Source organism: Stegostoma tigrinum, chromosome 5, assembly GCF_030684315.1.
Source record: "Stegostoma tigrinum isolate sSteTig4 chromosome 5, sSteTig4.hap1, whole genome shotgun sequence".
NCBI lineage: Eukaryota > Metazoa > Chordata > Chondrichthyes > Orectolobiformes > Stegostomatidae > Stegostoma > Stegostoma tigrinum.
This window is the reverse complement of record NC_081358.1, coordinates 40,671,708-40,699,346: the sequence shown is the minus strand read 5'-3', so window position 1 is coordinate 40,699,346 and position 27,639 is coordinate 40,671,708. Positions and strand designations below refer to the sequence as shown.

Below are 27,639 nucleotides of genomic sequence, written 5' to 3'. Positions count from 1 at the left end.
ACCTGCTGAGTTTCTTTTTGCTTGTCATTAATAAATTAGAATTTTGTTTTACATATATGTCTTAGTGGCATTTAGGGCAACCTTTTCAGGCTCACCAGTGCATGTGTGGTGCTTTAGACTGCAGTATAAATTAATCAAAGAGCCTTCAATACATGGTGTTACTATAGAATGTTACAACTGTTTTATCTTTAGCATATTTTTGATACTTTCTCATCCACTTTACAATCCACCTGAATTCTGCCAACATGTGTACCTCAGACTGAATGCAGTGTGGGCTACCGTAATGACCACAATGTGACCACACAAAGTGTACTGTAATAAGGGCGATTTTAACTCTGAGATCGTGTAACATGTTCCATATCAATGCAGTCGCAGATTGAACATCACTTGCTGAGTTCACCAGGGATGAAAATCATGAGTTTTTTTTAAACTCATTTACAGGATGTGAGGGTTGCTGGCCAGGTCAACATGTATTGTTCATCCTTAATCACTGAACGTTTGTTAGATCATTTTAGAGGACAGATAACAATTAATCCCATTGCTATGGATTTGAGGTCATAAAAGCTACACTAAATAAGGACAGCAGATTTCCTTGCCTGAAGAACATTAGTGAACCAGACTTCTTTTATTTTAACAATCTGGTCACTTCATGGCTGTGACCAGTGTTACTAGCTTTTTTATTTTTAAGTTCCTCAGGTGTTGTAGTGGGATTTGAACTCAAGACTTCAGATTGTTAGATCTGTATCAGTGCTTTCCAAACTTTCTCTCACTCTGACCGGACTTCAAGGCCTGAGAATTGTCACCAGCCCTTGGTGAGAACTGCAAGAGGGACGTGAATGGGTGATGAGAGGACCTGTAAGTCTGGAGGGAACATAGCTTTGTGGCAGCCATTGCTGTCTAAGAGCTCACAGCCCAAAAACATCAGCCTGCAACCCACTTTGGGCTCTGTCTCCCTGCTCAAGATTACCAGTCCAAAAGTATAACTGTGGAACCTCTGTGCCTATTGATGTTGGACATCTTAAATTATTGCAAAAACTCAAGCTTACCCCTTCTCCTAGTGTCAAATGTATCCAAGGATTGGAAACATGGAATTCAATTATATTGCTGATTTTCAGAACGCTTGCAAATTTGATTATTTTTGAAATGAACGACCAGTGATTTGCTCCGAAAATGATAGATATTTCATTGCTTTGATCATTCTGATGTCTGGAGGTTCAGTTAATACCTAACTCTCCATCCAAATTATCACTGGTAGAAGCTGCACAAATTCTTCAGCATCTACTAGCTTTTAGCATGGCCCTTAAACATTTACTACTTAGAATAAGGAGAGAAAACATAAAAACTTTATTCCTTAAACTCTAGAAAACTCAATGGTGAAGAATAGAATCAATCCATTCAATTTTTACACAGTTTTGTATTTATTTGCAGAATTGCACATTACAAGCATATACATCCAAACTCAACACCCACAGTTTCAGCCTCTGTCTATTTATAAGGATTCAAATGAATCACCAGATAATGCTGACATTTCTCATATAATTAAACACAGTTAAAATTCAATTAATGTTATTTCTTTGAGCTTTTTTCTCATTAATGCACTTTTCTGGAGTAGAAATAAACATTTATTCATTTTTAAAAATTGTCTATAATTAGCATACAAATCAACATACATAGCATGAATCTCACATTGTACTCATAAAATGTCTGGTTAGAAAACAGCAATATATGATTTGATTGTTCAAATTGAGCCCTGACATGCAATTTGTTAGACTTTCTACTGCTATTTACACAATACAAATACTTGCATGTTTTTCTCTCTTAATAAATGCTTGCCTAGCCAGTGACGCCACATCCTATGAATACATAACTAAAGTTCAGATGCAATCTTTTACCATCCTGGCTTATCATAGAATCCCTACTGTGTGGATGCAGGTTATTCGGCCTGCCAAGTCCACTCTGACCCCGTGAAGACCCTCCCACCCCGACTCACTCCCCTATCCTATCCTTGTAACCCTGCATTTCCCATGACTAATCCACCTAACCTGCACATCGCTGGACACAATATGGGCAATTAGTAGGGCATATTCACCGAACCCGACATAAAAACCATAAGAACTACAGATGCTGTAAATCAGAAACAAAAACACAAGTTGCTGGAGAAGCACAGCAGGTCTGGCAGCATCTGTGAAGAGCAATTAGAGTTAATGTTTCAGGTTTGGTGACCCTTCCTCAGAACTCAACTAACTTACACAACACTGGACTGCAGGAGGAAACAAGATCACCTGGAGGAAACCCATGCAGACGCGGGGAGATGTGCAAACTTCACAGTCACCCGAGGGTGGAATTGAATCCAGGTCTCAGGCACTGCGAGGCAGCAGTGCTATCCACTGTGCCACTCTTGCTGATTATTGTGACGAATTTTGTGGGGAAAGTAGATGAATACTGGAACATTTATACTGTACTCGATTTTATAAATTGTTTACAAATCCCTCTGTGGCCCTCTTCCCTCACTATCTGAAATCTCCTCCAGCTCTATGACCTGCTATGAACCCTGAGTTTTAAAATTGCCTCACCATTTAGGAACCATGCACCCAGTCCTAAACTTTACAATTTTCTCAAAATATCTCTACCTCTCTCTCTTCTCCTTGAAGTAGCTCCTGAAACCTAAATCTGCATGTCATAGTACATTTCCTTACATGACTCAACTGTCAACTGTTGGCTAATGCTTCTCCAAAGCTTGGGACATATTACCACTTAAAGGTGTGATGTAAATGTTAGTCATACTGTTTGTGCTACACTCTGTAAAGGAATCATTACTTCTTCAAGAAACTTTTTCTTTCAAAAGTTACTGGATGCAAACCAGAACAGCAGTCTTTTGTGTTCTGAGTTGCACATGAAACGATGCGTAGATCTTTCTCCAGCCAATTACAGCTTTATGTCAGACAATTTTTGACAAGATACAAAGTGAGGCAGTGTTCCTATCCTTATTCCCAGTGATGACTACACACTGATCCCAATGCCAGTTTTATTTCTATAGGAAAATATCTCAAGTCAGGATATTTTGAGCAGGCCGTAAACATTCTGAGCTTTTTCTGTCAAGTGGGTAAGTGCTTGGTTTAGGTCAGGATCAGCAACAAAAATAGGCAAGATGACCTGGCTACTTCATGGAGCAGTTTGAGGCAAATGGCTTATAATAATTCCACAAGTGGCCGTAAATATAAGATAATCAACCACAAATTGAACCAGAAAATTCAGGAGAAATGTCTTTAGCCAGAGATGGATTAGACCGTAGACCCAGATTTTCTGTGCAGAGTGAAAGTATGAGGCTGTCATGACAATCAAATAAAATGTTACTCTGCAAGCTTCGCTTAGAAAGTTTGATATTGACCTGGAGTCCTGGGAAAAGCTCACTCAGGATTGCTTCACTTGGTGGAACAAAATCAAAATATTATGGCCTCCTGGAAAAGCAACAGAACTATCTGTCATTCAACAGTATGAAAGAAAAGCTTAAACAAACTTTTTTCTCATTCTACCAGTGTTTGTACCTTCAGAAGTCAAGATCCAAAGCTCTGAGGCTCCCTCCTAAACATCTCGGCATCTCAACATCACTTTCCTCCTTCATGACATTCCTTAAAACTTCACTTTCTTCCCAAGCTTTTGGTCATCTGCTGTCCTGTATCCTTATTGGCTTAATGTCAAATTTAGTTGATGATCCTGGAGATGCTGTGTCTCAGTATAGGCAGTAGTTGAAATCCATCTATATTTCGGAGTGTTGCATATAATTTTACATGCTGGCTTATTTAAAACCACTAGTACCATTGTCATTTCCCAGTTGTGCTGTTTTAGAAGACTAGCAGATCGTAGGAACAGCAGGGGTCCATTCTGTCCCTTAAGCCTGTTCCACCATTCAATTAGACAATTGATAATCTACATTGTAACTCCATCTTCTCTTTATTTGGTTCTGTAAACTGTTAATACTCATAACAAAATCTTATTTTGCTGTTGTCAATTGAGTACCAAAGTTTTGAGCCACTTGGAAGAGAGCTACAGATTTACAGTACTCCCTGTACAAAGAAAGACTTGTATGTATACGGCACCTTTCATACTTCAGGATGTCCAAATTTGCCTTATAGTGAATGAAGCACTTTTGAAATGCAGTCCATGTTGTAATGTAAGAAATCCACCAGTAGCAGTTAGACTGTAGCTGTTTGAGAAGGAGTCTCACCACAACCTTTTCAAGGGCAGCTAGGGATGGGCAGTAAATGCTGGCCAGCTATTGATGTCCAGGTCCTATCAGTGAATGAAAAAAACATGCATAGTCAATTTGCTCTTGCAGCAAGTTCCCAAACTTAGTAATGTGATGAAGACTAGATAAATATTTTTGAGCGATGTTGGTTGAAGGATAAATAATGGCCGGGATACCGGGAAGTTCTCTCCCTTCTCTTCAAATAGTGCTGAAGAATGTTTTAAATCCACTTGGGAGAACACACACCACCTCAGTTTGACATCTGAAAAGCAGATAAACACATGAGGGTGAAAGAATAGAAAGTTATTATGATTATATGAGACAAAGGAGGCTTCCACAGTTGCCTGGTTGTAATCAGACTAGGGGTGAATTTGTTAAAGCAGGAGTGTATCCTGAAGTACCTGATGTTCATTCCCCAAGGCAGAGTAATGTGAGAAATGAAGGTGGAAGAGAAAAAAGCTGTTCTCTGATCCTCCTCACAGGAGATCCAGGGGCAGAGAACTTGTCCATTCGCTACTGATGAATATGAGTGTGGTATGAATTCTGCGAAATCTGATGCAGGGAAAGAAGAAGATTGATAGAACTGGGGTCCCTCAAGAAATATCCTGCTGTTCATCCTGTTGCTGAAAGGCTCTGTACAACATCGTATGAGAACAGATAACGTTTATTTATCCATGACTGTTACCTAGGATGCATAATAACAAAACTTTGCATCAGTTGATATTCCACTCCATATTTATACCCATAAATGTTAAAATTCCAGATGGAAATTTACAAGCTTTCTAATAATAATCAGCCCTGCTTTATGTGTTAAAGCCTGACAATTTAACTATTTACTTCTCATGTCAAATTGCAAACATGCGTGGAATCTCAGAGAAGGCACAGCACAGAAACAAGCCATTTGACCTAATGATTCAATTCTGGTGTTTATGGTTACTGCAAACTTCCTCCCAGCTTATTTCATCTCAGCCTATCAACATATCGTTCAATTCCTTTCATCCCCATGTTGAACTTCATTGTGAATGCTCCATGAATTTTGTCCGCAAGTAGGACCATCATCTCCATGCCTATCTATTGAATTGAACCATATCATAATCTTAAAGATTTTCATCACAACACTTCCTTGGCATCCTTGTTTCTAGAGAGACAAATCCCAGCCCTTCTGTTCTTTCCTGATAGTTATAAGCTCAGTTTTGCCTTCATCTTTGTAAATCTTCTTTTGTACCTTCTCCTGTGCCTTTGGAAAATCTGCTTAAAATTTTGATAAATGTCTTTGAGAAAACTAACAACAAAGGTACATCAAAAATAGCCGCAGGATTAGACCAATAAGCCCATTGAGCCGCCTCCACCATTCAACATAATAATGGCTGATCCTCTATTTCAATGCCATGCTCCTGTTCTCTTCCCATTTCTTTCAACACTCTTAGAGCTATAGAGTCGTACAGCACAAACAGAGACCATTTCGTCCAACTAGTCCATGCTAACCAAGTTTCCCAAATTAAACTAGTAGCTTCAAGAAATCTATTAATCGTGTTCTTAAATATATTCATTGACCTTGCCCCCACAGTATTCTATGGTAGAGAATTCCGTGGATTCACCACCCTCCGAGTGAAGAAATCTCTGTATCTCTGTCCAAAATGGTCTCCTGTATATCTTGAGATAGTGACCTCTTAGTCTAAACCCCACAGGCCAGGGGAAGTATCATCCCAGTAGACAATACAGATTTAATGTTGAGGTAAGAAATGCAGGAGTAAAGTAAGGAAGAATTTTTCAGTGGAGTGCATGGTAACAACCTGAAACACAAACTTCAAGTCTGCCCAGCCCTCGACTGCGCTTTATACATTTCAATGATATCCCCTCTTATTCTTCGAAACTCTGGTGAATGCAGGCCCAGTTGACCCAATCTTTTCTCATACAATAACACTGCCAACCTAGCAATCAGCCTGGTGAATCTTAGCTGCATTGCCCATATAGCAAGATTACCAATATTTACTAAGCACTGTTAGGACTGTGCAGTGTCCCATGGTGGTTCTCAGGACTGTTATCAAACCAATCTTAACGCCAAGGCACCAAAGGTGATATGAGGGCAGATGACCACGAAGAGAGGGAAAATTTTAGGTATTTAAGGATAGTCTTAAATGAAGGCGAGAAATAGACTGGTATGACGACATCGAGAGGGAATTCCAGAGTTTGAGGTCCAGGCAGCTGAAGGCATGTCTGCCAGTGGAGTAGTTCAAATTGAGATTGCTCAAGACAACAGCTAGAGGAATTACAATGAATTTTATGTGTCAGGAAGGAGCAAATTGTTGACACTGGTTACTTTTTGTAATTGTTCAGGCTGTTTGCATGTAATTAGATGTCAGTTATGAGTGAATATCAAGAATTCAAAAAGTTGAGCCGGTGGCCTTCTGTATTTCAAGGGATTTTTGCCAGTGTATAATTGGCACAGCACTTGTTTTGCATGTATTTTCTTTCAGTGGCAATTTAAAGCTGTTCTCTGTAGCTGCAGTGAACTTCAATTCTTTTTGAAAGTTAATGCAGTCTCTGCTGCTCTCTAGTGAAGAAAGAGCTCCAATGGATGATGTAATTGTAAAGCAACGTCAGAACTGTAGCTGAGATCTCGATGCAGTTTAGAAATGGGACCACCTAGTGGCATGTTTCCACTTTACAGACTAAGAAAGCAAGAAGGAAATCTCTTGAACTTTTAATGAAGAATTTAAAGAAAACCTAAATAGGTACAGCATATGTAATCAAATACAGAAGTGCAGATAATGAATACATCTTGTAGATATGGAATCTTATTTATGATAGTCTTCAAGTAGGAGAGTTGTTGCATCTATTGTGTGGACTGAAAGCACCCAACTTGTAGACAAACACTTGAACCTGAATTGCACTGGAAACGCAATCCAGTGCTAGATTAGGGACAGGCAACAATTACTGGCCAGGCCAGCAACACCCATGTCCCATGACTGAATTAGAAAAGCTTATTACACGTTATATAGCAGATCCATCATTGGACCCCTAGCCTGTGTGCTTTTGTTAAGCCACAAGAGAGTGTAGACTTCAGTTCTCATTAAGAAGGATATAAGATCCTTGAGAAGATGTGCAGGAGATTTAACAGAATTGCTCCAGGTTCGAGGGATTTTAGCTCCAAAGTTGATCTGGAGAAGTTGAGTTATTCTTCTTGGATCAATGGAATTACAGAAAAGATTTCATGGAGGTGTGCAAGTTCAACTAAGGTCGAAGAAGTGAAGCTCATGCTATTAGTCAATGGTACAAGGACCAGAAGACAATACAGATTTAATGTTGAGGTAAGAAATGCAGGAGTAAAGTAAGGAAGAATTTTTCAGTGGAGTGCATGGTAACAACCTGAAACACATTGCCTCCGAGGGTGTTGGAAGCAGATAGAATCAGGTATCTTAAAAGAAAATTTGATGGGCAGTTAAATTTTCAGGGCTATGGGATGAAGTGCAATGAGACTGACTGGATTGCCCTTTTTAACTTCACGTGGACTGGATGGGCTGAATTATATCCTTCTGGGTTGTACTGATAAAATGTAAGAATGGGGCTTTTGGGACTCTGGCCAAACATTGACTGACAGGCCTACACACATCAAACCTGTGATCCTTGTCAAACTATGTGGTCAGCTGATTCCGTGAGGCACAGGCTTGTTATGAGGATGATCTGATGGATGTATTTAGATACTTTCTACCATTAATCTCATTAAACACAATTTTCACACTGATCATTGCCTGAAATCAGCTCTGATTCAATTGCTACACCTTTTTTTAATATGATTTACCTCTGACTATGTGATAGGCATTGTCAGGTGGACCTCATAGAATATGAGTTCCCTAATTGGGGTTGTTAATCGAGTCCAATCCAATCGGGGAGTCCTGGCTGACAGATGTAGACAGGAGTGTGAGAGGTTCTATTCACTCTCAGAGATGGCTCTGATGGAGCTGGATCAGTGTGAACGACTCTCCACGTGTAAATAAAGGGTAACTTGGTGACAGGAAGTTTCCAGTCTGTGGAATGGGCAGCATTTGTATCAATTGTGAAGCCTGATGGATCAATTTGCCTTTGTGGGTATCTTAAGCAAATGGTAAACCACTTTTCACAGCTGAATAAATATCGATGTGATTGCATTGAGGAGATATTTGCTAAACTGGCAGGGGGTTGTTCTTCACAATGCTGGACATGAACCAAGCTTATTTGCAATTGCAGTTACATGAAGATTCCCAGAACTATGCCACAATCAAAACCCACGAGATATGTTGTACCAGTATATGAGACTGCCATTTGGGGTATTGTCATCCTGTGCAGTTTTTCAGCAGATGATGGAAAACGTTTTGCAAGGTCTACTTCAAGTTACCATTTATTGAGATGACATGCTAATAACATTGAAGACCAATAAGGAACACTTAGAGAACTTGGACACAGCCCTTAGATGCTTCTCCCAGGCTGGCATACACCTAAGAAGGGAGAAATAGTGACTTATTGGGCTACAGAATCAACAAGACCGGGTTTCACCCATTGGAGTATAAAGTGAGGGCAATCAAAAGTGCCCCGAATCCCATGTCACCAGAACTTAGGTCTTTCGTTGTGTTGGTGAAACATTACAGAAAGTTCATATGCAGATTGGCCTCTGTCCTGGCACCTTTGCATCAACTCTTAACAAAAAAGTCAGCCTTGTAGAAGTCATGTAGTCAATCCATAGAACATCGAACAGTACAGCACAGTACAGGCCTTTCGGCCCACGATATTGTGTCGAACTTTTACCCTAAACCTAAGGTCTATCTAACCTCCACCCCTACCTTTTACTGTCATCCATATGCCTATCTAATAGCTGCTTAAATGCCCCTAATGAGGCCGACTCCACTACCCTCTCCGGCAATGCATTCCATGTACCGACCACTCTCTGAGTAAAGGACCTACTTCTGACGTCTTCCCTATATCTACCTCCACTCACTTTAAAAAGCCATCGGGAAAGTGAAGAAGAGCTATCATCCTCTGAGGTGTGGACACAGTATGATCCCAAGCAAAATCTGGTGATGTGATGCGTCTCCTTACGGCATCGGTATAGTATTAGCTGATAGGTGTCCAACTGGAGAGGAACGCCCAATAGCAGATGCATCCAGGACTTTGTCTAACCCAGACCATAAAGACCCCCAGTTAGAGAAGGAAGATTTGACAGTCATATTTGAAATTAGGAAGTTCCACCAATACATTTACAGACACAAATTTGTAATAATAATGGGCAACAAACCCCTGCTAGATCTACTTAAAGAGGATAAGGCAGTGTTGCCTGTAGCTTCAAGCCAAGGGCAATAATGGGCTTTGATACAAAATGCGAACAATTGCAAGTTGGAATACTGTCTGTGAGGCCAAGTAGCAAATACAATGCAATGAGCCAATTCCTGCTGGCAGACACACCTCCAGTGGTACTGCCATTGGAAGAGTACATAATGATTTTGAATTTTCTAGACACACTTCCTGTCACAGCTGACAATATCAGACTTCGGACACTGAAAGATCCAGTCCTGGAAATCTGAAACAGCTGGTGGTGATGGGGGAAACCAAAGGACCATCACAACCAGAACTGAGGCCTTGTTGGATCCAGTGAGACCAGGGCATAGTAGAAGATGGCATATCGTTATGGGCAGCAAGAGTAATTGTCCCCAGGAAAAGCTCCCATCAGATTCAGACTGAACTCCACCAGATCATCCAGGAGTTTCCAAAATGAAGATGTTGGTAATAAGTTATGTCTGTTGGTGGAATTGTATGCAAACATAGCCGCATGGGTTGGGCAGTGCCCACAACGTCAATAAGACAAACATTACGGCCAGCAGCTCCCCCACATTTGTGGGAATGAGCAGGTAAACTCTGGACTCGGTTACACATTGACTATGCAGGCCCTTTCATGGGCTCAATGTTTTTAGACATTGTGGACGCCCACTCAAAGTGGCTGGATGTGCATAAAGTTTATCCATTAGACATGGGGACCACAATAAAAAAAGCTACATGCATGTTTTGCAATACAAGGACTTTCAGGAGTGTTGGTCACAGACAATGGGTCATTGTTTACCAGCAGGGTATTTGAGTATTTCCTACAGTCAAATGGTATCCCTCAGACAAGGGCAGCTCCATGCCATCCATCATCCAATGGTTTGGCAGGAAGAGGAGTCCAAACTTTGAAGGCAGGCTTAAGGAAACTGCCTATGGTTTTAGTCAATACCAAACTGTCCCTGTTCCTATTTGATTGTCTGACCACCCCTCATGTAATGGCAGGGATAGCTCCAGTTAATGGGGAGAAAACTCTGCACCAAGTTAAATCTGATATTCCCAAACTGGGGTAGGAGAGGGTGAAACAGCATCAGAAATGCCAATGCTGGACACAAGACTCCACAAAGTGAAAGAGACAGTTTGCTTCCGGGAATGAGGTTTGGTGTAGGAACCACAGGAATGGCCCTGCATGGGTAAGAAGCATGGTCGACGCACGATGTATAAAGTTCGGATAGGTGCGACGGTTCAGAACAAGCACATGGACGATGTGAAAGCTGCTAGCTCGCAAACCGTACAGGAGCAAAACGTGCATGGCTCCTCGACTCTCTTTCCAATTGCTGCAGAACCTGTGCGTTCTCCTTCTCTGTCAAGTGTTGAAGATACCTTGGAATTGAGGATATCACCGCCTTGACATTTTTGCTGCCTGAAGAGGAGAATTAATTTCTTCCGAGATGCCCCAGGTGCAAGGAGCGAGCCCCTGTGTGTTATACACCGCCCGTATCAGGAAGAGTTGGAGGAACCTGATCCAGTGCCCTGAAGGAGCAACAAATAAAAGAACCCGCCCATGTCCTCAGACTCAGAGAGACACAGATGTAATAATTGTAATGAGATCAGCCAAGTGAATGTCATGGTATGTGGGTTCCCAGATTGGAGCTGTTAATCTGGTCCAATCAGAGCACCCTCGCTGACAGATAAAAGCAGGAGTGTCACTGGTTCTGAGACAACAAAGTGTGAAGTTAGATGAACACAGCAGGCCAAGCAATCTCCAGCATCTGCAGTTCCCATTATTTCTGTGTCACTGGTTCTGATAACTCTGAGAGCTGGCTCTGAAGGAGCTGGTTCAGTGTCAACGATCCCCATGTGCAAATAAAGAGTGACTTGGTGACGGGATACCGTCCTCTGCGCACTTATTTCAGGCATATTACCCATTAATAAATTGTGATATCACTAACAACAATTATTTGCATTTCTATGCCACCTTGTATGTTGGAAAACATTGCAGAGCACTTCACAGGGATGCTATCAAATAAGGTTTGACATAGACCCACATAGAGTAATAGCACAATTAATCAAAGAGGCTTTAAAAAAAAATTGCCTTAAAGGGGGAAAGAGAGATGTAGACATGTATGCAGCAAGTTCCGAGGTTAGGGCCAAGGCAGTTGAAGGCTCAATCGCCAGTGGTGGAGCAATACAAATAAGCAAGACATAGGAGGCCAGAATTGAGGAGTGCACTTATCCTGGAGACCTCTAGAGGAGGAAGCTTCAGGGGAGATGTTAGTGTTATGATAATGTCACTGAATGTGAAAGAAGTCACTGAAGCAAGACTAGTCTACCATTAGAGTTATGATCTGGGTCATTGTGCATCTGAGTAGTTTTATGACGATCACAACTTAGAAAGCTGAGTTAGTAATGTAATGAACTGTTTGAGTTTTCTTCAACTTCTGTGAATGATTTATGTGAAAGACTAAAACATAGTTGATCATTTTTGGGAATCGTTGCAATATGCAGAGTCACCAGAATTCCAAAAGCAATTCCACCAGAATTGAAGCTGTAGAGAAAATGAACAACACAGAATTTAATAAAGACTTCATTTTTGTGATTGGCTTGAAACAGAATTTTTAGGGCTTTGTGTCCAGCTCTGTACAGTTAGACTTTGACACACAATACAAGCAAATTGTTGTGACTTTTAAAATTTACAACTATGTGAAATGAAAAATTATGTAAACTTGTTATGGATCAAGCTCAAAGTTAGCACCAATCCAATAGTCTATATTCAAAATGTATGTCAATATACTAGGGGCTTGTGGTGTAATGATCCAGATCACCACAGGATCTCCATTTTATATCCCAAATACTTAAAGAATAAAGCATTTTTTCTCTACTGTTTATTAGTGATTATCCTGGATTTTTGGTATTTCAGTTTATGTTTTCTCACAAGTGGAACAAACAGTCTGCACATTTACCCTGCCCAACCCAGTCATAATTTTACAGCCCTCAGCCAGATCAGTCAAAAAAAAACAATCTCAACCTGTTTTCAATCTTTTCCAATAACTGTGACATTTCAGTTCTTTAAGTCAAAGGACAAACTTAAATTATGAATGGAATCTCACCCTTTGTGAAATTTGTAGATGTAAGACAAGCAATATTTTAAAGTTTGTTCAAAGTATGATGTGAATTTTGCTCTCTTACTTTACAGAACTATCCTTTCTGCCAGGTTGGCACATTTGAAATGTGAAGCATACATTTTAACTTGGTCGCTATAACCTTGTCGTGCTGTAATTGGGGCAGTCCGTCACGCTGATTTCTGATGCTTTTTTGACTTAATTAACATTCATACAAGGAAATGAAGCAGAATTAAAAATTCTGAAGGTGTTTAATAGGTTAGGTATCAAGAAGATATTCTCACATTCGAGGGAACCTGAACTAGAAGCCATAAATATAAGTAACTAATAAACCTAATGAGGAATTCACAAGAAACATCTGTTCTCAGAGAGCAATGAGAATGCGGAACTCACTGTCTCATGGACTAACTGAGGTGAATAGCATTGAGGCATTTAAGGGGAAGCTGGATCAGTGCATGTGAGAGAAAGAAATAAAGGGGCATGCTGTCAGGGGATATGAAGGTGACAAGAGAATCATATGGAATACAAATGCCGGTATATAATAGTGCCATACTGCGCCATAAAATCTATATAAAATTAAAGCATTTAGTAGAAGTTATGTTTTAAACCTTCCTGTAGCATCCTAAGTAATGGATGATATGTTGCTTAGTGATGATATGTACATAATTAGTATGAATGCAGAATTTGGACTTGGAGCATGAATTCCAGTCCAATATTGGGTGAGGTCAAGCAATATCTTGATTTTAAAATTTCCACCCTTATTGTCAATTTGTCTGTGGCCTTGGTCCCTTCCCAATTCTGTAACCATCTCCAGTTTCTCTAAGATACCTGTTTTCACCTAAATTCTAGCCTTTCGTGCATCCCAGTTTTATATTGAAAACAATTTGTGGCTGTGCTTTCAGTTGCCTGGGCCACAAGCTCTGGAATACCCTTGCTCTACCTCACTTTCCTACTCCTTAAAATCTAACTCTTTGGCCAAGGTTCTTATCACCTGATCAAGTATCTTCCCATAAGACTCAGTTCATCCTTTATTTTACAATGCACTTTTGCACTGCCTTGGGACATTCCATTAAGTTAGAGCTGCTGTATAAGTTGTTGTTGAAGCCCAGTGTTCTAGAAGAAATAAGCATTACGTGTGCATAATAGAGTTTAGTACAAGTAAAAATGGAAAAGTACTGCAAATCTAAGAGGAAGCCATTTGGAACAATACCAAAATTAAGAAATAAGGTACCCTTCCAAACACATCACTGTTTTTGAACATGCATGTATATCTGTTTTTCCATCAGTTATAAAAACAAAGATGAGAATTTTAAAATGGAAGCCTTTTTTTTAACTCTGAGCCAATGTGATCCAGAAGCAGACAATACACAGTAGCTAATAGTTTGTAACTGTCTAACGTAATTGAAAATGCTGCACAGTCGGGGATGCCATCTACGGATGAGGTGTTAAACTGAAGCTCAGTCCGTCCTTTCCCAATTACTCCTTTAGGAAGAGCAGGGGAATTCTCCCCCATGCCTTGAGCAATATTTACCCTTCAAACAACATCTTTCAAACAGAGGATCGGGTTAGCCTGATGACTCATGATTGAGCCACTTTTACTCCAGTGCCACTCAGGCCTACCATCATCTGGCTCCTTGGAATGAATCTCCAGTTCCCACCAACCGGTTTTGTGGTCTTTTGCCTGATATACCAGAATTCCTCTCGCTTCAAGGAATGTAACTTATTGTTTGGATGTTAAAGGGTTTCCTTACAGCTTCTGGGGAACATAAAGCATTTGTCTCCTTGCTGTACATGGCAAGTTGCTACACAACAATTAGCTCTTGCAATTTCTACATTATAACAGTAACCACAATTCAAGAAGTATATCATTGGCTGTCAAGTGCTTTTGGAATGTCTCGAAGTCATGAACAGTTCAGTAGCAATGCAGATCTTAGTTCTCCCATATGATATGCGCCAAATTAATTATTCCTGGCCTATAAATAATAAATGTGTATTATTTGTGAAAGTACACATTTTGAAACTGTTTTGTTTTACTGTATCTCCCCAGGAGAAAAGCCATACAAATGTTTGCCTTGTGACTACACAGTGACTGAGCCACCTTTACCTCCATGCAACCCAGCCTCCCATCATCTGTCTCCTCAGAATGAATCTCAGGAAGATATTCCAGTTCCCACAAACGGGAGTCACGAGTCTTTGCCTGATAGACCAGGAAGCTCTCTTCCTTCAAAAGACGATAACTGTTGCTTGGATGTTCAAGGGCTCCCTCCAGACTCTGGGGAATGTAGTTTGATTTCACAAATGGAAGCACCAAGGGTTGAACAAGAGCAAGGGTCTGTTGGATCATACAGAGTCGAAGAAAGCATCCTCCAGCCCAGCTCACCAGCGGGTTTTCAGAACAAACCAGACTGTGGAAAGAGTTCAGAGTTGCCTTCAGAAGGTGCAGATAAAGTGCATGTCGTTGATCACAACACAAATGCAGCCCAAGATGAATTTCCCTTAGATTTGACCTTAACATTTTTCAAAAAGTTTGCTTGCAATGATAATTTCTTTTTCCGGGGTTCACCTACCTCACCACCACAGAATGCTATGATCACACATTTTTGCCAGTTCTGCGATCACACAACCCTTTACCCTGAAGTGCTCCTGATGCATCAGCGTGTCCTACACAAGCTGAACCTCAATACGCCAACTCCAAAATGGCGATCCCGGAATGGGCTGAAAGCCACGAGTCAGAGTTTGCCTGGAGTTACTAGCAGTCGACGCACAGGTCCTCCTCCTGTACTGAACAGTAAAGTAAGTTCTCCCATGCCCACACCTAGACTGGTACGTACCCATCCCCCTTGCCAAAGGCAATCACCAACACCCAAAGCTGCTCCCTTGTTGTCAGGGATCTCAAGCAAGTCACATGCTCCTTCACAGCACAGAGTCTCCCTCCCTCTTGCCGGTACGAAGTCTATAAGCCCAGTTCCAGATAGTTACTGGTACCAGCAAGCAAACAATCGTAAGCAATATGGTTTTGTTTCAGAACAAAATGTGCAATCAAATATAAGTTTAGAGCACAAGATTTCACAAGCTGGTAGTTTTGGAAACAAGTTTGTTAATGGACGCCCTGCAGTTCAGACATACGGAACTGCAACCGAGAAGATCACAACAGATCGATTTCTTCAAGACAGTCGTGTCAGTGGTGCAGTTTCTGGTAATTGTTGCCAACTATATCCAACAACCACCCAGGTTGGTCTAGAGTCAGGACGCCAAACCTTGCCCACAGCTGCCCGGCAGACCAAACACAAAGCCAATCTGCTGCCTCAATCAGAATACAGATCAGCAAGAATAGCTGAACTGGCATCATCAGGGTACTACGTACAAGATGGGCAAATGCCACGACGCTCCAGTCCAGCAGGACATTCTATGTCATTAGGCACTTTTGAGCCAGCATCACCTCATGAACAGGAAGACAGGATCAAGTACAGGAATTCTTTTGACATGCTAGCAACCTACAATCCACAAGATTTATCTGCTTTGTACCAAAGCTGGAGAGTGAACAGTCCCTTTCTGGATCCAAGAGCTGAAGCAAGTTAGTATTTCAGTTTACTCTATAATTGAAGCTTTACTATGAGCTCATTTGTATTTTTATCTCTCAGCAGAGTGGAAGTCTTTTTCAGATGGCTCACACGAAATATGTGGATTAGTAACTGATACACAAGAAAATTAAGCCTTGGTAACAGCAACACTATGAATACTGTTCGGTAGAATAGGTCCTTCTGAAATTAAAACAGAATATGTTAGAAACACTTGTCAGCTCAACTAGCATCTGTGAACAGGGAAACAGAGTTAATGGGTTGCATTTTGTAGCAGACAGTGAAGTCCCGTTGCCAGAAACTGATAATGAAAAGCCTTTTCTAAAATTGTTTCATGGAATGTGGGCATCCCTGGCAAGGCCAGTATCTGTTGTCCATCACTAATCACCCTTGGACTGTCTGACATGCTGGGCCACTTTAGAGGGCTAAAGCTCTAAGGGCATTGGTTCACATCCCACCATGGTGATTGGTGGAACTCTTATTCCATGAATAAAATTGGGAATTAAAACTTAATCTTACTAATGGTGATCATGAAACTATCAACAATTGTTGTAAAACCAAATCTGGCCCATTGATGTCCTTTAGGGAAGAAATCTATTGCCCTTATCTGGTCTAGCCTACATGTGACTCCAAGCCCATGGTGATGTGGTTAACTCCTAACTGGCCTCTGGAATGAGAGGTAATCCAGAGATTACGTTTAGAGGCATTAGTATGGCACCATTGTTGGCTGGCAGCAGTTCCCCAGGGTGGACCATACATGATGGGCCAGATGATTTCGATCTATAGAGCATGATTCTGTGATTGTATGAAAAGTGATGCTGGAGATATGGGAAGGAATCTGGTACAATATAACTATTTCTTTAAATTTTCCTGCTTCAGCATTGCTGTTAGGCTAGTGAAAGATCACGAGAAAAAAATCTTGCTGATCATTAGGAATCTTAGTTCTGTTATTCCATTGTGAGGCGTCACAATTCCCTAGAATAGTCTTAATTAACATAGCTACTTATTTTATGCACAAAAACATATTACTGTATTAGACCATTGTTGCTTTTATCTATTGTCCTATACTGTCACTATCCACAACTCAAACATATCCACCATTCTTGCAAGTCCACTTTGTGAATGACAGCCAAAATGAAATTCAAAATTTCAGTACCAGGACAATCTGACCTGAGTGTTTTTCTGATTTTGAATTCACCTCAGTGCTGCTCAGTTTTGATTTAAAAAATACTCAAAAGGAAAGAATATGCATTTAGTGAAGGGTGTCAGATTCCTCTTTTGTTTAAAATAAAAATGTCATAAAGTTGACAGGTTTTTTTCTTAAATATTAGATATTGATCCCGTGAACCAACGTTTTTTTCCTGTTGGATTTAACATGGATATAAGATGACTGACACATCAGTTGGAGAAAGGGATGTTTGTTCAGCTGTCTGATATTTTACAGTAATATGGTTGCACTATCTATTTCACTAATATGTATACAAAGCATTGGTAAGATCAGAGCTAGAATACGGTGAATGGTTTTGTTCCCTTTATCTAAGAACAATATACTAGCATTGGATGCAAGTTTACTACATGGATACCAGGTGTAGAGGGACTATCTTATGAGGAGAAGTTGAGTCAGTTGGACCCATATCCATTGGATATAGAAGAATGAGAGGTAACTTTATTGAAAGTTATAAAATTCTTGGGAGACTTGACAGGGTAGATGTGGAAAAGTTGTTTCCCGTTGTGGTGGAGTAGAGGACTAGGGGCATAATCTCAGAATAAGGGGTTACTTTTGTAAAGCAGATGAGGAGGAATCTCAGAGAGTAGTGGATCTGTGGAATTTTTTACCACAGAGGACTGTTGAGCTGGGTCATTAAGTATAATTCAAGGTGAGATAGAAAAAGTTCTAATCAGTAAGGGAATTAAGGGTTATAGGGAAAAGACAGGCAAGTAGAGTTGAGGAGTTGTCAGATCAGTCATGATATTATTGAATGGTGGAGCGGACGTGTTGAGCCAAATGGCCGATAACTGTTGTTATATCTTACAGTCTTCTAGAATACAGTATGGCACCTCACTTCCAGGAAGTCAGAAAAATAAGCAACTGCTATTATTATTTAGTTAAAGATGATTGGGCATGTGGCATGTCCTCCAGAGACTTCAGGAATTCATATTCCAGTGTAGCAAGTGATAAAACTGGAAAAAGAAATCATTGTCGGTGATGGTGCCAAGAAAATTAATAAATTGTTATTGAAAACTCATCATGTCCTTTAGGGAAGGAAATTTCATCGTCCTTACCTGGGCAGGTACACGAATCAAAATCCACATTGATTTAATTAACTTTTTTTAAACTGACCTGTTTGAATATGTTATGATGCACCATCATGGTAGGAGAGACCACAACACCCTTTAAACATGGTTGAGTCTTTAATGTATCAGAATAATTGAATTGGATAATTTGTGTTGCGTCTTTAGCAGTAACAAAGGCACAGGGTGTTCAACAAGAAAATTATCAAATTAAAAACTTGCCACTTAACCATTGAAGAAGACATTGAGAGAATTGGCTAAAATCTTGGTCAAAGAAATAGACTTTAAGGAACACTCTAAAGAAGGAGAGAGAAGCAGAGAGTTTTAAGGAAGGAATTCCAGAGCTTTAGTCTCTGATAGCTGAAAGCGTGGTCAGTAGTAGAGTAAATGAAATCAGAAAAGAGGCTGGAATTGCAGGCATACAGAAATCTTGAAATGTTGTAGGACTGGGGGAGTTACAAAGAAAGAAAGGAGTGAGGCTGTGAAGAGAATAGTCGACAAGAATGAGGATTTTAAAGTTAACTTTCCACACTGGAAACCTGTGTATGCCAGTAAATAAAGGGGTAATGGTTACATGGTGCAACTTAATATTTAGACAGTTTTCGATGAGCACAGTTTACACAGGGTGGAAGATGGGAGTCTGATCAAGAGGACATTGACGTGGTAAAGTATAGATATGACAAAGGCTAGAGAAGTACTCCAGTAGCAGATGAGTTGAGGCCAGAGTTATGGAATTCAAAGTAAGTAGTTTAATGATAGAGTGGACTTGTATTGAAAGCGCGTCTTTAACAAGAGTTTTTTTAATTCATTCATGAGTTCACAGTTTCCCTAAAATGGCCAACTTTTGTTCCCCATTGCTAAATGTTCTTTAGAAGGCTGTGGTGAGCCTTCTTCTTCTGTCACTGCACTCTTAGTGTGGAGGGACTCCAATAATGCTGTTAAGGGAGTTCCACATTTTTAAACCAGTAAGACAGAAGATATGGCAATACAGTTCCAAGTAAGTATGATGCGTGACTTGGAGGGGTGCTTACAGGTTGTGGTGCTTTTGGGCATGCACTCCAATTGTTCTTTTAGGTGGTATAGGTCTTAAGTTTGGAAGGTGCTGTTGAAAATGCGCAGGTGAGTTGCTGCACTAGATTCTGACAGATAGTGCACACTGCTGCCACTGTATGTTGGTGACCAAGGGAGTGAATTGTAATGTATTGGATGGGGTGGTGATCAAGAGGGCTCATTTGTCCACGACAGTGACAAGCCTTTTGAGTGTTGTTGGAGTAGCACTCATCCCAAACAAGGAGAGGGTATTCCATCTCATTTGTAACTATTGACTGAAAGGTGAGCAACATTCTTTGGGGACCCAGGAAATAAATCAGCCACTGAAGAATTCCCAGCCTCTAACCGTCTCTTGTTAAGGAGCATGCCCAATAAATTACTTTTTCTTCTGAAGTGCAAACAACCAGTCAAGCTGCAGTCACTTGGATAGGAGCATAATCTGTCCATCTTCCATCAGGTTCAAACATATCAACTAACAACAGCATTATGGGACATCAAATGATTGCCAAGAACCTGCTGCACTGCATTACATTCAGAGTCCATTACAGCTCCCGATGCAAACAATGAACGCCTCCACCATGTTTCCTTTTGCTGAACAACACTAAACACCTGTTGAATGCTGGTCTAAATAGCACCCAGCATCACCACAGCAAGATTCAGGGAGAGAGTCATCTCTCAATCTAAGCATAGGACCAAATGGATTGGAAGAAGCCGTTCAGCCCATCATATCCATACTGGTATTTTAAAGGGTGATCCATGTATGCCATTGACCCTGTCTTTTGCCTGAAGTTATGTTTCCTGCTTTGCTTCAGATTTCTGGCTCACAGGAACAACCACATGCTTTTGCCACACAACATTTGCTGCCTTTCTTTGATTAAAGAATAATTCCCCAGGAACTTCCATTTTGATAGAATATTTGCAATTTTGCATGTTAGTATAATCTGCAAATGCATCTGTACAGGTTACAAACACACTTCTTTGGACAACTTGAAATAACAGCTTTGAATGAGATGTCAAACTGACATGAATAAATTGTAAGAGTTCCTCTAAAACATTGTTGTACAAATGCTTCAAATAACTATCAAGATGATTGAGATTCAGGCTTACGTCAAATAAAATAAGGCGTATGGATAAGGTGAATGAGGGGTATAGATTCATCAAGGGGTAAAGATAAGATGAATTGCAGGTGTCATTTTCCAACAGTGAGGGATTTTAAAAGGATGGCACAGTGCCTCAGTGGTTAGCACTGCTGCCTCACAGCGCCAGTGACCCGGGTTCAGTTCCACTCTCGAGCAACTGTCCATGTGAAGTTTGCACATTCTCCCCATGTCTGCATGGGTTTCTTTCCACAATCCAAAGATGTGCAGGTTAGGTGGATTGGCCATGCTAAATTGCCCGTAGTGTCCAGGGATATTTGGGTTAGACATGGGGAAATGTAAAGGTAGGAAAGAGTCAGGGTGGTAAGTTTTTTGGAGGGGCAGTGTGGACCTGCTGGGCCAAATGACCTGTTTCCACACTGTAGTGATTCTATGAAAAATCTGTTGTGATGAACAGATTTTGAATACTTTAAATTCAACAATATTCTCTGACTAATTTCAGATGACGAAGTTAGGTACATTCCACAAAGAAGATTTAGTCTTGGTTTAATTGGTGTGACTTTAGCATTTGTTCCTTCACTTGCTAAGGTGCTGAGCTCTGACATTCTCGCTTAAACCGCTCTGCCCCATCCCTCACTTCCCTGGTCAAGACTCTTTATGAAATTGTCCTTTTAAAGCAAATCTTTAAGCACCTGTTCTAATATCTCCTTTTGTGTCAAATGTTGCTCCTGGGAAGCCCTGCATACTTTCCTACTTTACAGGAACTATATACTTTCAAGTGTATGTTGTCATTGATTTAAACATTGCTAATAGAATTTAAGAAGTCATAGGATTTTTTTTTCTTGTCTTGCACTCATCAGGATTAGCATGGAAGGAACAGACTTGAAAAAAGAGATGCCAATATATATAACATGAAGATGGTACTGATTAATTGGCCATCATTGGTATGTAGATGCAGCAAGAACAGTCAAGTTTCCATCTTCAGTATGAGGTCAGACAGGTAGATTCTGCTTGGATAGAATGTTGCTGTAGAAATATAGCAGAGATTAGCAGTCTCTTTCACTCCCTTCTCTTCCATGAAAGAAAGGTGTTCAAATTCCTTTTGCCGACATAAGTTATGTGCGTTAATATATGTAGCTTCTAGTATGCCAAATACATCATGCGAGCTCAACCACTGATGTTAAGTTGGCTTCCAGTGTAACTCTTAGCAGAGTCTGGATTATTTAATAAATGTTGTTGAAGAGAAAAATTGTATCCAATGTTGGACATGGTGTTCTGACACTTGCCTGCACAGATTAGCTGAGTGTGACTGGTGTGCTGCTTACTCTGAATGGTTAATGCTACATTTGTTTGACATGATTTATCAGTCATTGGGATGTACGGCCTACATAGCTGGCACCACAATGTCAGGTTGCTCAATTGTGTGATAGGCAGAACCACAGTCGGTAGGTTTGACCAAAGGTTCCTGTCAATGGAAAAAAAATGTCAGTTTACCGCATTAGTATCAGCCTGAAACAAGTAGTTACACCTGTTGTCCAAACATTGTTGCGAAATCAACCTCTTCCGATGTAATCTGAGGTAGTGTGAAATCTGTAATCAGAATCTATCTTCTGAGACTGAGAATGACGATTGACAATTGCTGTATTTCAATGCCAGTGATGGCGAAATCAATCAGCACCCTGTCCTCGCGTTGTAGATGTCCCTTTTTTCAAGTCTGTTTCTTTCATTTTAGTTCTGATGTGTGCAAGACAAAAAGCTTCAGCTTCTTGCCTTCTTTTAGAAATGTTTACTTACTATCAAGCAACTATTTACTTGTCACTGATATATTAAACTTACCAGCTTTTGCCAAGGAATTTCTGTCACTCAGTGGAAACCACTTTCTGAGTTCACTCACAATGATTCTTTGACCTAAAATATCATTTATTTCTCTAACAGCAAGATTATGAAATTATACAGCAACCTGCCCATCAGCAGTCCTATTTCATATGCAGTAGGCTTACTGTTGTTTATCAAAGCACAGAGACAGGAATTTTCATTCCTTTTTGAGCTGTCTTGTCTGATGACACTTCCATTCATAGATATCCATTAAGCCTGAGTCTTGAAGGCCTGAGCTTAGGAAGGCAGTTAGATGGCAGTTGGAAATTTGAGGAGTCCAGGATATCTCTGTTCATTTTGCGTTTGTCTCCAAGATCTTAAGGCCAGAAGCGACAATGAAGCACTTGTTGTGTTGACATCCTGTTAGTCATGTGATTTATCTCTACCAGTTTGATGGGCCTACTAGACAAGGTGCAGTGATGGGATGAAGAGTGGATCCGTTAACTGTGAAATGCACACATGCCTAAAGTGGGCACTTCTTAGTGCACATTCATTTAATTCAACATAATCCATGCAGCCTGTCTGTTCTGTGTGTGCCAACCATGACAAAGGCTGCTATGATGAAACCTGACAGTTATCATCTAAGGGCCTGAAGGGTAGCCTCATGTAACAACACATTAGACATACTAATGATGTATCATCCTGAAATAATGTTCTTTCTCAACTTTTCCTTAATGACTGTAGGAATGCTTGCTACTCAGCACAGAGACGCAACCTGTGGAGAATGTGGAAAAAGTTTCAGTCAACCCAGGCATCTCAGGACACACATGAAATCCCATGCAGGTAAGGGGCATTATCTGTTACATTGTACCATTCCCTGTTCTATGTTGTGATTCCCATACCTCATCATTAAAATCCTTCTTTTCCCAGTCTCCACCCATGTTGTAAAAATAACCCTGCCTATAATTGATAGACACATGCAAATGCTTTGAGGATCTGTAATGCTAATTAATTTCTGTAGTTAAAAACTCCATATGTGCCGTAAGCAAATGTCATTGTTTCTTGGGCTGTAAAGTAACCTTTTACATATTTATCAGATGTCATTGTCACAGTTCGAATTGGACATGTAAATGAATTCATTTGCCAACAGCGTTATGAAAATGAAGCATAGATAACATCCATTTTAATATACTTCAGCATTCTCACAAAGTTCAGGCTCGATTAGTGATACAGCTTATTATAGATCTTCCTGACCCACTAATCACTGGCCATGCTTTCCATTTGTCTAAATACCTTAAATTTGCAAGGCTCGTTTTCTTTTACTTTCAATTTTGCCTTTTTCCATGAAGTTGCGACAGTTATAGTGGTTGTTTCTGTATTGTCTCTTTTTCTAAGTGCAGAACTTTATTTCTTTCACATTGTGGAGGCACACTCCTCAGACAATTAATTTTACCTTTGCCTGAAGTTGGATTAATTTTGTTTTGTTTTGAATGCCTGCACAATTTGGAATGCCAAAAAATAGTCGGTATGAGTTTGTGGGTCCTTGCATGTCAGTTTGTCTGTTTTAGAGTCACATTCCATTCTGCTGTTGCACCATGAGCCTATATGGTGGCTAGTTAAAGTTTGGAGATCGGTTAGCTTAAATGATGACAGTGTGGGCCCAAACCCAGCATTAGCTGTGGTAGCTCATGGAAGCCTGTTGCCTAGCCTCACCCCATGCTTGTGGAGTGGTTATCGTTGAGCTATATATAATTAGTTGCTTCTCTCTAATGGAGAGAGATGTCTCTGGTCCTTTTCTGGACAACAGCTAATTACTAGTGAAGAAGGGGGTGTAGGTAAATGAGGGAAAGCACTAACACTGGAATTTCCTCTTTGACCACCTTTTGATCACCTGACCTAATATCACGTTGTACAGCTCTTGACGTATCTTGTTTTGTAATGAAGCACTGTGGGATGTTTCATTACAGTAAAGACACTAAAGAATATAAGTTGCTGTTGTATATAAAAGACTGAATTGTAAGAACTGTTTCTGAAGCCTAGTCTTTTACTTTCCTAAGTATTGAAGAGCCAGGATTTAATTTGTTGATGGGAAACAAAGGGTTAAAATATTTTGATTAGCGTTAGGCCAAGCAGAAGTGATGTCAGCTCATACTTCTTTGCAGTAAGAATAGTAGACATCTGGAACTCACGTCAACCTCATCAAGGGTTGAAGATGGGAGATTAATTAAAATGTGCAAAACTAAGACTGATGGACTTTTGTTAGGGCTGGGTATTACTGGTCATGGAGCCAAAGTGGAGAGATGGAGTTAAGATACAGAACATCCATTGGAATGGCAGAACAGACTCAAGGGACTGAATGACTTCCTCCTGTTTCTGTGTATAAACAGTTGTTCACCCACCTACCCTGCTAACCATTCTAAACCATCTATGATGCATACTGTATGAATTACTGTATTAAAATGTTAAGGGTATATTGAATGCTTTAACATTAGCAATTTATGCAGAGGCTGTTTTAAAATTCAACAAATGCAGACTTTGGTTATAGACAGTCATTAAGAATCAAGTCTGATAGTTAAGCCTGCAGTGGATTTAGCTTGTGAAGAAGACATCTGTATATGATATAAGACAGTCAGATAAGTAAGTGCATCATTATAAGTGTGAATGATGCATGGGTAAGCCAGAGTGATGAAAAGTGACAGAGGCCAAATGGTAAGTAATGCAAGCATCGGGCACTCTTACTCAAATGTTTATAATTAATGTTGTCAGTGATTGCTTTCTTCAGCATAAATGTTCAAATTAAAAAGGGCAGTGGCTCCAGGCAGCTATTAGCACAATCTCCAACTCTAAGTGTTGTATTAAATTGCTATTTTCTGGCCACAAGCTAACTGTCTTAGTAGCTGGTATCTTTTGTGATTGTACTATTAAATTGCTGTAATAGCTTCAAAAAATGAGACTTGTGTCCCCAGTTGGCAATATAACCTGCCTATTGCTGCATTAGGTCTGTGCTAAAGGAGCATGCTAGGATATAATTATGGCACAGAATCAGGCCACCAGTCGTGTTGGTGCTTATGCTCCACATGAGCCTATTCCCACCCTACTTCATCTCACCCTGTCACTATTTGCATCTGTTCCTCCTTCCCTCCTGTACTTACCTGGCTGTCCATTGAATGCATCAATGCTATTCACCTGAATGACTCCATGTGATGTTGAGGTCACATTCTAACCATAGAGCAGCATTGCTAGAAGTGTTTCTCAATGTAATTTCACTTTAATGCTCCAAATTTCATGTGGCCTCAGAGTGAAAATTGGTTTGGTTTGGGAGAGGGTAATCTGGCGGTGGCTTTCAGCCTGTAGAGCAATAGGTTGGGGATGGTGGGTTTCTTTAGTAAAAGATACGTTTTCATAGATTATTTTTTGCAGCTGCAGTGATAGTCAGGGCCTCAAAGAACTGTCGATCATGCCAGATGCACCATCAGAATAAAATGCAAAAATTTAAAGGTATCTCACAGCTGTTAGCACTGAGCAATATGGCTGGCATTGTTGCCTCATGGTTTGTAACTCCATTATCTCAGTTCAGGACCCCAATGCAACACACAGCTTGGGAACCTCAGCCATTGGGTTGCGCAGATGTCCTGTCTCAGGGTTGACATCTTAAAGTTGTGAGCCATTGTTAATAACTTCTCCACATTGTAATTGAAAAATGAAGTGGCAAACTGTGATTACGTGTAGCATTGCCTCTGATCAGAGCTGCAATTTTACCTGCCACAGAGAGGTGAATACACATTGGGCAGTTTTTGTGGTGTCTCAGCTCCCGTATGGAATCTCAGCAAGACCCCCTGCATTGCCTGTTTCAAAGAAGGCCCACCACGTCTTGTGCCACTCGGACAGTTGTCAGGCAACTGACAGGCCATTCCCCAGGAGCAAGGACCCTGGTAACAAGGCCTGGCTGCTGAGAGCAGCTGGCCAATCAGGAACAAGCAGAGATTGTAGGAAGTGCAGATGCTGGAGAATCTGAGATAACAAGGTGTTGAGCTGGATGAACACAGCAGCTCATCTGTGCCCGTAGCACCAAAGGTGAGATGGTGGTTGCTGCTGCAACTACACTCACAGGAGACTTCAGATCAAGGAGGGACCCAGGCAAGGTTACAGAAGGAGTGTTGTGGGGTGGAGGTTGCAGAGGAGTGAGCAGTAAAGATGGAGTTGGTGGTGGCTTTCAGCACCCTCTCACCCCCTTCCTACTGCCAGTTTCCTGATCACACACTGGCTGTCTTCCCCCATTCCCCCCCCCCCCCCACAAAAGGGGCCAAGAGCTGTACATTGTCATGTACAGGGGACAATAAATTAGAAAGCAGCTTAAGTTGCATAGATGGGAGCTGGAAGGATGGAGAAAAGGAATGGTTAAAACTATGGCAAATAGTGTTCCTTAGCTATGTGTAAAGTTACATGGATTTCTCAAAGAAATCAGTTTTATTGTTTTGATGAAGTATTATATTAACTGTAGACTAGAGCACTGCAATGGATTTGGTTTGCATAGAACTTCAGAATGCACTTGATAAGGTGGCATTAAAGTAACATAGCAACAAGTCCAGGTGAGTAGAGTTTTAAGATGAATCAGTAAGACACTTCCCAGAGTCAGAATCGATAAAACACTTAACCAAAAAAAATTCAAAAGAAATATCGCATTTTAGGAGCACCTTTCATGATCTCAGGCTGCCTTAAATCACTTTACAACCGACGAAGTACTTCTGCATGTAGAAGATATGGCAGCTAATTTGTGCACAGCAAACTCCCAGTTGCATCCACATGATAATGAATGGGTAATCCTATTTCAGTGATGTTGACAAAACCTGTTCTTCTTCAAAATAGTGCTGATGGGGTCAGATAAAGATAAAATATAAAATGGAAAGATCTGAGTGGCCGAGCAGTGTCTCTGTTCTAACTTCCCATCTGAAAGACAGTACGTCCGAAACTACAGCACTCCGTCAACGCTGCACTGCAGTATTACTAAGACTTCCCCTTCAAATCTTTGGGTTTCAAAAGCCCCAACTCTCTAACTCGAGGCCACTGAGCCACAATGAGCCGTCAAAGAGGAAGTCATGAATGGTGACCAAGAGGTGGGGTGGGGGCGGGGGCGCGGTTTCAAGGAGAGTTAT

At 40.6% G+C, this 27,639-nt stretch overlaps 1 protein-coding gene across 8 annotated transcripts in view; it reads left to right on the top strand.

Annotated features, from left to right (window-relative positions):
* Positions 1 to 27,639, top strand: part of znf516 (zinc finger protein 516) — a 161,208-nt gene that overhangs the window by 99,067 nt on the left and 34,502 nt on the right. For all 8 annotated transcript variants that reach the window (XR_007247423.2, XR_007247422.2, XM_048529752.2 and 5 more), the window contains 2 exons: positions 14,702 to 16,228; positions 23,231 to 23,329. Coding sequence is in view for 6 of the 8 variants with exons in the window: in XM_048529752.2 (XP_048385709.1) it covers positions 14,702 to 16,228; positions 23,231 to 23,329 (1,626 nt within the window). In the remaining 2 variants the exon portion in view is untranslated. The remainder of the gene's footprint in view (positions 1 to 14,701; positions 16,229 to 23,230; positions 23,330 to 27,639) is intronic.